Here is a 12,189-nt window from a genome sequence, read left to right on the forward strand (position 1 = left end):
CTTTTTTTTTTAAAAAAAAAAAACTATTAAGGATATTTTTGTCATTTGAGAGACATTGTAAAGTTTTGGTAGTTTAGAGGGACATTGGTGCAATCTTTAGTTCAGGGGACATTGGAAATTGAGTGTTAGTTTTGAGGGGGTGTGTGCTTTTCCTTCAATCTTTTTTGTTGATAGGAGATAAGTCAAATGTTATTCCATCGTATAAGTAGTGAGTTTATGAGCATGTTTGGCAACCATTTCTCCTAAAAAAGTCAACTCCAAAACATTATAATTTTTTATCATTTTTTATATCACATCAATCATTTTTTTATTACTATTCAAATAAAAAAACCTCCTACACTTTTTCTATAAAGCAATCTCAAACTTTTTTATACTTTATATCACATCAATAACTTCTTACTACTATTCAAATATAAATTCCACAACATAGCCATTTACCAAACACACCCTATGTTTTTTTTTTTTTGTTTTTTGTTTTTTGTTTTTTGTTTTTGTTTTTGTTTTTTTTTTTTTTGTTTTTTTTTTTTTTTTTGTTTTTTTTTTTTTTTTTTTTATGTTTATGCTTATTGCTGCCACATCTATTTTATACTACTTTGTGGTGCTCTTTATTGTTAATCGCTGTTTGTCTTGCTTTTTAGCTTTTGCTTTATTTGTTTGTTTTATATTTTGAGACAGATTTGGGGTGCTATAGGGGCAGATTTGGGTGTTTTTCAGGGAGGGTTTTGACGGGGGCTTCAACTGTTTTTTGGGATTTGAGTTTCATGTGGGTTTTGGGTGTTATGAGTGCTTTCTGGTTGGGAGGGCTTGATGGGTTCTTTCGCTGTTTTGGGGTTTTGGGTTTGTAAGAGCTCTATTATATACTGCCTGTGTACGTAGGGGTGTCTTACGCTTTTTTAATAAATTACAACCTTACTTATCAAAAAAAATATATTCTGAGACAGCTGACAAATCAAAAAAATAAAAAATTCTGATACAGCTGACTAGTTCACCACTCAAATTATAATTGATCTTTTGTTGGTTGATTCAAATTCTGTGTCTGTGTGTTTACTCTTATGAAAAAGAGTGTAAGAGTTTCTCCCACATACAATTTCCGAAGAAAAACCAGTCTTTCTCTTCTTGTGGTGTTCAATGCACATTACTTACTAAAAGGAAAAAAAGGTCTTCAATGCATGAAGACAAGTCTAGGCAATCGCCCTTACCATGCACCTTCCTTACTTGTTTGCTGTTCATTTTCCATATGTTACGTGGAAGTTTTACATGTCTACATTGTGTTCCAACCGGACATGTTAAGTAGCATAAGTACTTAGTCACACTTTTTTTCTTTCTTTCTTTCTTTTACGTAAGAATTCATTAAATAGTACTTTAGTACACAGCTTGTGTACTTTAGTTCCTCCTTGTTTATTTTTCCATGAAATCTTATTTACTTATCAAAAAACTTATTGAAAGGATGCCAAGGGAGCAAAATCCAAGTGCACAAAAAGTATACAGGACCTCAAACACATCAAAACAAAAGCAGAAAGCATGTTTTATGAAATTTAACTATACAGTACTTTCACAAAAATAAGTCAAATTTTTTTTATTTGTAGTCACGTTTGTATAACGAAATGACAAAATGAGCAATCACATGAAAAAGTTACAGAGTGGATTATAAAGAAATTGAGGTCATTTCCATTTATAGGTATAAAGAAAAAAAAATTTGTTGCCCACAATTCCCAGTTCCATTGAAGCTCTGGGTATGGATGTCTTAGTCTCTTCAGACCAATCTGTAATCAAGGACCATGTTGTGCAATATTATGATATATTTTTTTCATAGCTGTTCAGCTAGCGGCCTAAGCTGGATGGCCTTGCTTTGACTCCATATCTATGGTAGATGCATTGGGATTAGAGAGCCCGTTTGAGGAAGTTGAGATTTTTGAGGTGGTGAAATGTATGAATAGTGATAAGGCGCCAGGGCCTTATGGTTTTTCTATGGCTTTTTTCTGAGCTTGCTGGGAAGTGCTCAAGGCTGACATTATGGGGATGTTCCATGATTTTCCTGCTAGTAGTAAGTTTGAAAAAAGTCTTAATGCCACATTCATTGCTCTTATTCTAAAGAGATCCGAGGCTATTTTATTTTTGATAAGTAAATGCAAATTCTATAAATATCAGTGTAAGGCGCCCCTAGTACACATGAAGTATACCAGAAACAAACACCTCAACACCGACCCACCCCAAACAACATCCCACAAAACACACCAAACCCCTGAGCCCCTAAAGCTCTCAACCCACAAGCTTATCCTCCCGAATATGCTTCTCATCAAGGGCAGAGAGGAAAGCCACAATCTTATCCTCTTGCCCCTTGGACCTGAACCCTACCTTGGAACATAACAAAGACCACTTCAAAGGAGAGAAGGCGGACACCACCCGCAAACTCAACCAATCTTTCCATGAAACTACCATCCAGCACCGAAGGAGCATCAAGCAGCGAACTAGAGAAGTGGGACGACTTAGAATCACCGCGATCTGCTAGAAAAGGAGAGGACGAGCTCGACTTGAGAAACCCCCGCCTGAGAAAGCCCACATAATCATGCTCACTGGTGTGCAAATTTTAAAACTCGCAAGCGCACGAATCGTTTGCAATATAGTGTATGTGCAAGTGCGAGATCGTATCCACAGGGAATTGCGTTGCAAAAATTAATTTCTATTTAAACTAACTCTATTTTAACCTAGTTCCGAATTTGGTGAATAATCGAAAAATAAAATAAAATAAAGGGAAAAGAAAAGAGAAATGTACTAAGGTTTTAGAATCCACACCCACCTAATCACAACAACATATTCTCAAGTTTGTAAATACACATCCGAAGTTGTCACTTTACAAATCTTTTGTGTATTCTACTATGCTTCAAAAATTAATTAAATCATTCAATGAATCCGTTCTTTTGCACAAATCACAAAAGATATCCGGTTTTTAACCAAATCATCAAATGTATCCGTAGAACGAAACACAATGAATATCCAATATTTTGATAAACGAAAAATCCAAGCAATCAATTAAATGAGACTATTCTCAAATCATCACTTGTATCCGGAAATCACAAGAGATACCCAAGTATTCATCTCAACAATTGAAAAGAAGTAGAATATTGGAAATATTAAATCTAATTAAATCAGATGGTATACACTCACATGAAAATATAATTGCTCTTCAAAGGTGAGGTTTCATCCTCAACCTTAGTTGAGAATATTAGCTACTCATGGACAAAAATAACTACAACTTAAAACATTAAATTAAAAGCATAAAAATCAAAGAGTTACAAAAGGAAAGAACTAAGCTACAAGAAGAAGAGAAGCAAGAAGTTATGTACAAAGAGGCTCATGCCTCTCCTCCCCCCTTTGATTTTCAGCCTTGGTCTCCTTTTATAGCCAAGTGGTTTGTGTGGAATGGGTGAGTGGGTGTTATTTTATGTATGAGTGGAGAGATGAGTGATGAGTGTTTTATGGAAAGATGCTTCTTTATGTTGAGTGGGGAGATGAGTGATGAGTGTTTTATGGAATGATGTTGAGTGGAAAAAAAAAGGTGATTAAGTGGCTGAGAATGTGGAGAAAAACGTGTATTGGCTCTAGCTTTGGGGAGATAAGGAATGAGGCAAAAGAAAAATATTAAGAGAGATGGTTCCGGATTTTCGGGATGATCCGACGACTGAAATTCAAACAGCCATATCTTTTTCCACGCATCTCCAAATTGGCTGAAACTTGTTGCGTTGGAAAGCTGACATCTTGAACTTCAATTTAGACCTAAGAAACTCCCAAAACGGATATCTTTTGGTCCTGTTATGATCAGTCTAAATGTAGTGGTCTGCTGCATCCGAATTTCCTTGTATTTTGCTTGAATTGTATCATTTCTCTCTTATTGTCCTACAAAATATAAAAAACACTAAAACTAACCAAAGCATTAGAAAATAACAAAGCTAAAGGTTTAACTAATGTAAATTAAGGGGTCCAAATATACACTTTTTGGCACTCATCACTCACCTTGACTCACAACCAACTTCGGCTTCCTCATGTCCTTGCATTTGCACTTATACTGAATCAGACTCTTAGGCGCTGAATCTTCCAAGGATAATATTGGATGAACCCTACCATCCAGCGACCCACCTAAAGCGAAGATTGAGAAAGAGAAAACCCTGAACCAACAAAACCAGCACCCAGAACTAGCCCTGCTTCCTTCCTCTTCCACCACCCAGCTTCAACGTTTTCCAACGCCATAGCCTCCTGAGCTGCGGGAGGGGGCATACCCGTAAGGCCAAGAGTATCTGACAACCACTCTTTAGCGGCGACACTGACAACCACCTTCGAACCTCTCTTAGCCTTGGACTTGCGAAGTAGAAATTCAAAGGATTAGACGTCGCCAACCCACGCCCCAAGTCCACATGACCATGTACTTGGGAGTTAATCACCGTTTGATTAGCGAGAATCTCCTCCTGAACAACTGTCGAGGAAGCCACAAAAGTAACTGGAAAATGAATAAGAAGAGAATCGCTGCCCGAACCCGAACCTGGATCCGAAACCGCACGTGTACCTGGACCCAAACCAGACTCCGAAACTATAGAAGTGAGCTCACGCCACGTAGTTACAAACCCTCTAGCCTTCTTCAAGATCGGCTTAAACCCAACCTGAGCACTCCTGACACCTAGAGAGAGTTTGGGCTTCAAGCCTAGCCCAAAGAACTGGGCCACGGTTGCTGAAACCCAATCCAAGTTTGACCTGAGGAGCCCGAGAAGCTTTTTCCAAAATCTAGGATACTCTAGCTTCATCTTCATAACCTTGCCTTCACCATGACTTTGGATCTGCTGTTTTTTAACTTTCTTCTCCATTAACCCTGGTTACTTCTCCTCCAAGTCAAAGCAGTTCACCGCCACTCTCACATCCTCTTTGTCTCTAAACAGCGACACCGGTAGTAGATCCAACTTGCGCATCTCCGCCTTCGGCAACGATGTAGCGAGATCTTAATAGGAGAACCAACCGCCCCATGCACCACCTCCTTGTAAGACAAAATCACCCCACCCTTCTCGAGGCTAACCCCAAAAGAAAGCTCACCAGAGGAATTTTGCAAATCCTTCCCCTCCGAAGAACCCTCTGCAACCACTATCAACCCAGGAGCTGATTCTAGAAACGCTACCATCTTGCTAAGCTCACCAGCAACTCGCCTCCAACCCCGCCCTTCTCGGTCCTCATAGAGCTAAATAAACCCTTTCCGGCCACCAACTGCAAAAGAGGCCACCTCCAGAAACCTACCGGCCTGATTTTCACCTCTCCAAACAATCAGCACCTTCGAATCCTCCCAAAAAGACTTAACAAAGTCCTTAACCCCTGGCGAATTCAGCGCCTCCTTCACCGTGGCCACCAACCAAGCGAAACACAGTGAGCCCAGAACCACCACCCCTAAGAAAGACTTCCTTTCCTCAAAACGAAGCTTTGATATTCCAAACTTCACCGAAAAAAAGAAATCTTTAGCTTTCACGACAAATCTGCACTCATGACTAGCCTCAAGTGTCAAGATCCAAAAAACCGCATCATGGAGGACGATCCCAGAACTCCATAACCTCAAGCCAGTGGGAAAGAATCAAGCCTAGCTACACAAAGAAAGAGAGGAAGAGAGATGATGGCGATCTGAGGCTGAAAGCTAGCGGGACGCGCCTACACGCGCCACTGCTAGCGGAGGGAGGGAGAGAGGGAGTAAGGAATCCTAAAGACTTTCGGCCTATTAGTCTTGTGAGTGGAGTCTATAAGATTATTGCCAAAGTTCTTGCCAATAGGTTAAGAAGGGTTGTGGAGAAGATTATTTCGAAATCTCAGAATACTTTTGTTCGAGGTAGGCAAATACTTGATTCCATTCTCATTGCAAAAGAATGTCTAGATAATTTGAATAAATTTACTTATCAAATAAAATAATGTCTAGATAGTAGAATTAGATCAAGTGAGCCAAGGTTGCTTTGCAAACTAGACATTGAGAAGGCTTATGATCATGTCAATTGGGATTTCTTACTTGTTGCAGAGGAGTGGTTTCAAGGAGAAATGGTGCTCTTGGACAGTGCGTTGTGATTCTTCGGCGCTTTTTTCCGTTTTGGTGAATGGAAGTCCATTCGGTTTCTTTAATAGCTCTAGTGGTTTAAGGCAAGGTGATCCTTTGTCGCCATTTCTCTTTGTTATTGGGATGGAGGCTTTGAATAGAATGCTTTCCGCCACTGTTAATGTGGGCCTTCTCTCAGGATTTTTTGTGGGGTCTAGTGACTCTGGTGTGGTTGATATCTTACATTTGTTTTTTGCAAATGACGTCTTGGTTTTTTGTGAAGCTAAGCCTAATCATCTTTGCTTTTTGCATGCTTTATTTTTATGCTTTGAAGTTGTCTCCTGTTTGAAGATAAATCTAGCTAAGTCGGAATTGGTTATAGTGGGTAACGTGGAGAATGTGGTTTGAGTTGGTGGGCATATGGGCTGCAGTGTTTCTTCTTTGCCTTTGAAGTATTTGAGGCTAGCATATGATTATTGCGGAAAGAAAAACAATAACCATTTCTTTATTTAGAAATTCTTCTCTCTTTAAAATTCAGGTATTAATTCATGGTTTGATATTCGGTGACTAGTAGCAGGTAGTGAGTAAAATTTGGATAATTGTTTATATTTTTTTTGGTGGAAAAAGTTGAGGATAACAACCATGATTTCAGCCTAAAATTAGGGACATATGCACAAAAATTATATTTTTATATCGTTTTAAGATCCTACATAAATAACCTTGCATTGAGGACCATGCCTATCCCTAAACACTTGACCCAGCCACCAAGAGGACCACTGTTCCCTCCTTAATCCACCATGTTACAAGGTTATAGACGGATATGCATCAAATAACATGATTGTAGTTCTTTTTGGAATACTTGTAAAAAAAAAAAAAAAACAGTTCTTTTCGGATTAGGGCAATGATATTACCCAGAGAAATGATTGCTGCTTCCATTTGCATATTTATTCTTTAGGACTACTGTCGAACATCTGCAATAGTTGCTATGGCCATAATGCATATTATATTTTCTGTCGGTGTCAAATGATGTGAAAGTTCCGAGGCCATAACCCCTTTTCTCCGAATTCAGCCAGCTGTGAATCAGGTAGATGAATATGGAGCCCTAGTTTATGCTGGACGATGGGGAATCCATGGGATCACACTTCCTGGAAGAGTTACATTTTCACCTGGCAATGCTGGATTTTCAACCTTTGGTGCACCCCGCCCAATGGAGGTATGTGAAAAAGTATTACTGTTGATCTCTCCTATGCCTTCATACGTCATCATACTGCAAAATAATTCTTTCTTTCCCATTCTTTTGCACAGACCCAAATCATAAGTGATGAAACTTGGAAGCTAATAGATGGTATATGGGATAAAAGGGTTGAGGAAATAAGAACTGAAGCTTCCATGGATGTTGAAGAAGACAAAGAAAAACCACAACTTTTGATTGCCAGCCATTTCCTCTGAAGGTACATCATGTTTTTCTTCCTGGTTTGTATGCAGCTTCTTCTCATGCAAATTTTACTTTTGTTAATTATTATCCCCCGTCTCAATTATCTTGTTTTCCTCCCTGGGGTGTCCGTGTTCCAAATATCCACTTTCTAAAAGTGGAACTTCTTACTTGTTTAACTTCCTATATTATCCCTATCTTCTCTTAAAAGATAAATGAATTTGCCACACAAATTAAGTAAACGATATTTTACGAAAATCCCTATATTTTTGCATCTTTATTAATAAACGTGTCATTTCTAACCAAGACATAAATTGGATGGAGCAAGTATTTTTACTTTTTTTTTTTGTTAAAGAATTCCGAGAGGGAGGGAGGGAGAAAGGGGGGTTTGCAATACCACATTTTTATTTTTGAGTTACTCTGTAGGCAAGGGGCAGCTACCACCTACTAGGGCGTAAAAGAGCCACATACTCTTTTTCCTTAGGACTTTTTTTTTAATTTTTTTATTATTATTATTTTAATAAGTAATAAAGTAATATAAAAAAATAAAAAAGCATAAGGCGCTCCCAAGTACACAAAAACAGCCAAAGCAGCCCACAAAAAGAAAGAGACCCAACAAACGCTCAAATACCAAAAGCTCTCAAACCCAAAACCTCAAGAAGTACTCCTCGCTACAACATGTGAGCCTTGCCTTTCTTATGCCGAGTGGATGCGCTTGCATTACCGTAGTTAATGGAGCTTACCCAATTCAAAATCTCCCTCCTACCTTTGCTCTTCGGGCACGCAACCGTAACTTCCCAAAGAAAGTCCTCTTCAAATGCATCCAGAATTGCCAAGGACGGATCCTCGTCCTCAACACTATCCAACTCCCAATCCAAAGCCATGTTGGGAGGAAGAACACCCAAAGGATAAGGGGAACCTACACCCTCCCCATCCCAAATCTTATCATCCTGCTCCTGCTCCCACACAACTACCTTCCCAGACAGACTGAAACCTATTGGCTACTTCTGAGATTGGAACAAGCCATTCACCCTGAAATCATCACCCTTTCAACGGTTGGAGTGACGCAACCACCCAAGGGGGAGGGAATCCCTACCACTCCATCTTCCTTTACATCCAAAGTCGATGGCGACACGACCGACTCTAAAAGCAAGGTATGAGGAGTAAAAACTTTCACAACCGGGCTCAAATGAGAAACCCCCTGCCGAAGGAAACCCTTCCTTGAAGTAGATGGTTTAACAATGTCCTTCACAGAATCTGCCACTCCTGTAGAATCCATCACTGGAAGCACTGCAGCTGCTTCCTCAGCTAAAAAATTGATAGGCAACCTCATTGCTACCACAGAATCTGCAAATAAATTCTCATTAAATGCATTGATCTACCCTCTATTGCCTTCCGGTAGTACTTTTGGAATGGCTTAGATACCATCGGAACTGCTTTGACATGGAGAGTTATTGAAATAACCAAATCCAATAACAGTGCTTACTGGTGCCAGAGAAGTCCCCTCAGACCTTTGAGAAGCATCCAGAGACACCAAAGACAACACCTCCGATGTCGGCAGGGGAGGGGAAAGACGAACTGTGAAACTACAGGATTCTCAAGCTCCTGTGAAAGCTAAACAACAACCTTCGACGCAGACAACTCAGCGGAAAGAGAATCGACTGCTAGATCATAAACACACCCACCGACGAAAAACTGTTGAACTGCAAAGCCCTTGGAAGTCAACAGACCCAAATCCGCCCCAGAAACAGCCTCCGAAATCGTCTCAGGCTAAACAAGACTCAAACCGGATCCAACGCCTAGAGATCCAAGATCTGATTCCTTCAAAGAGAACCCAAACCCTGTAGGATCCAACCTCTTCCCTATGGTCTTAGGCCCAGTCTGGCTGCTGCGAGTGGGCTTCAGACCCAACCCAACACGCTTGAACCCGGAAGCTGAAGTTGGCTCCAACGCGATTCAAAGCCACTCTAGAATCTTCTTCCACAAGCAAAAAAACTCTAATTTCTTCTTCCTAGACTCGCACCAAGCAGGCAGACTTGCTTCTTCTTCTTCTCCAACAACCCAGACGTCTGCTCCTCCAAAACAAAGCAGTTCACCACCATTCTCCCGTCTACAACATCCCTACACCCCATCGCCAGAAGCAAATCCAAACCATAAAGCTCTACCTTCAGAACCAGCGACCCAGGAGCCTTGACAACCTCTCCACGAACCACCTCCGAGAAAGACGGAGAAGCCCCACACAAACAACCAGACGAAACACCCCACTTCCGTTTCCCCTTCAGGGAAGGCGCCTAAGAAACCAACGACCGACGCTTAGCTTTGAGAAACGTCAGCAACTACCGCAGCTCACCCACCACCCGAGACCAGCCCCAACCTTACGGCCTTCAGGGAGCCAAATAGCCCCTTTGCGACCACCCTCTGTCTAGGCAACCCCCTCAAGGTAACGGCAGGCCATGTTCCACTCCCACAAACCATCAAGACTTTCACATCTTCACGGTAGGATGAGACGAAATCCTTCTTCACTGGAGCCTTCAACGCCTCCTCAACCATGGCCATCAACCACGCTGAGCACTGAAAACCCAAAAAAGATACCCACAAAACCCCTTCCTCATTTCCTCCAAACGAAGCTTGGACGCATGTAACTTCTCTGAAAAGGAGAAAATTTTGGCTTCCACAGATAAACGACTATCCATCTCAACCTTGTCTATTGAGCCTCAAAGAAGAAGAATAAACGCGGAGTAGCCCCTGGGAGAGGACGAAACAACCAGAATACTCACCCCAGAAAAGCTCCATTGGAAGTTCCGAATAACCCTAGCAGAATAACCAGATTATAGATCTTAATCATCAGAGTAATGCATGGACCTTATGATTGAGTGACCTTTTCTTTTACTCTCTGAATTGTCTTCGTAAATCTCGTACTGCTTTGTTACGTTGATGCAGTTCGAAACAGTTGCATGTCAATTTTATTGCACGCTTTCCCGCAAACCAAATTTTTATGGAGATAACAACTTGCTTTTACTTCGCTTTACATTTCCACCTCTTTCACTTTGGCTTCCTCACTCCTTAAGGTAGAATTAAGAGCATTTATTCCACAGCACAGAATACAGATACCAACTTAAATAGCCTTGGCACTGGGTTAAAAATTTGTATTGGTGTTTAGTATGGCCTATATATATCATGCATGGCATATAAAGGAAAGTCAACTCGCAATGTCTAAGTACCTTCCATTCTTTTGTTTAATATTTTTGTGATGAATATCCTCTTTACTATCTTTTCAACCTTGAGTACATTCGTTTACACTTCCTCCGTGCCTATTCAACCATACAATGGACCTTTAGTTTGCCAAAATATTCTTCTCCAAGAAATTTGCGGGTATGTTTGGTAACATTTTTTAGAGCACTTAGTTTTTAAAAACACATTCGGAAAGCATTAACCTTTGGTTAAGTGTTTTTAGACGCTCTTTCACGAGAAGTGTTTTCTCCTATGAGAAGTCTTCTGTAACAGTGTTTGGTTGTCTGATAATGTTTGACCATTTGAAGAAACATTATAACCCCTTTCTCTCCTTGCAAACCAGAGTCAATAAGATCAGCCATTGCATAACCTGTGTAGCCCGTATCGTGGCAAGGTAATCTAGCCACGGCAGCTGGGCCTTACCCAGTCACTGTAGTTGGGGCCATTTTTTTAATAATTTATTCAATATTCTTTTCTTTTCCTTTTTTTTTTTTTTTTTCTTTTTTTGTATTTATTTCCTTTTTCCAATTTTTTCAATTTTTTTTTTTATTTTTTTTTATAGGTCTTTAATGTCAAAATAGGGTAAAGTACAAAAGGCTCTTGTACCATATTGGCCCTATACGCCAACAATGGTTTTTCACCTTTCGAATAATATAACAAACATGTTTTCAACCCTAATAACCAAAAACATTTTTTTTCTTTTTTTGAATTCAAAATAGAAAACACTTTTTTGAACCAAAAAAAAAACACTGGAGTTTCTTTGAAATACAAAGCTGTTGCAGCACAATGCTTTAAGATTTTCAAATATGTTGGAATATAACTATGGCTTGGATTTATTGCTTGCTTTGGATAGGATGAATTGGTGATTTAAGAGGCTATACTATAGCATAGGTTGGCAGCTTCTGCTGTGATCAAAGGGTGAGCAGCCTACATCACTCCAATTGAGGTAGTTGGCACTGCCTTTCCTCATACTCTCTTTTCCTTTATTCTTTTTTTCGTTCTTTTTTTTTAATCCCTAAATTGGTATATCTAGTTTAAGCTAATGAAACTTCTGTATACTAAGAGTTCTGAGCCTCTGCTGTTGATGGGCAGTGTTTGGCTGGTGTTTTTGGTATGCCAGACCTGGGAAGGTGTTCAAGTTTGATTCATCTTCAAAGATTCGAGCTAGAGGTAGTGGTGGAATTCTCTAAGATCCTGTTTTTTGGCTGATGAGTTTGAAGAGAACAAGTTTATATATGATATCAAGGGAAAAACATCTATTTCAGCAATTACTATTTAACTAGTATTTTTTTAGTCTTTTTTTGCAAATTTTGGTGTTTGTAAAAGATAAGCACCATATTATTTTACGTCGAAAATAATTTCCGATGGGTTATAATCTACGAGGTAGTATGAAATCAACGGCACACAGAACACGTTGTATATTCTTTTTTTATTCAGGTGGCTGCGCTGGCTCCAATACCAAAAGGATATGTGGGTG

The 12,189-nt window shown here is 39.8% G+C and overlaps 1 protein-coding gene across 1 annotated transcript in view; it reads left to right on the forward strand.

The window, feature by feature from the left end:
• LOC133857692 (probable inactive ATP-dependent zinc metalloprotease FTSHI 4, chloroplastic) overlaps positions 1–12,110 on the forward strand; it is a 44,778-nt gene extending 32,668 nt beyond the window's left edge. The window contains exons 15-18 of the mRNA XM_062292999.1: positions 7,119–7,262; positions 7,355–7,500; positions 11,566–11,658; positions 11,805–12,110. Coding sequence (XP_062148983.1) covers positions 7,119–7,262; positions 7,355–7,498 — 288 coding nt within the window. The 3' untranslated portion in view covers positions 7,499–7,500; positions 11,566–11,658; positions 11,805–12,110. The remainder of the gene's footprint in view (positions 1–7,118; positions 7,263–7,354; positions 7,501–11,565; positions 11,659–11,804) is intronic.
• Positions 12,111–12,189: the final 79 nt, after the last annotated feature.

Source organism: Alnus glutinosa, chromosome 14 (genome assembly GCF_958979055.1).
Source record: "Alnus glutinosa chromosome 14, dhAlnGlut1.1, whole genome shotgun sequence".
NCBI classification, from domain to species: domain Eukaryota; kingdom Viridiplantae; phylum Streptophyta; class Magnoliopsida; order Fagales; family Betulaceae; genus Alnus; species Alnus glutinosa.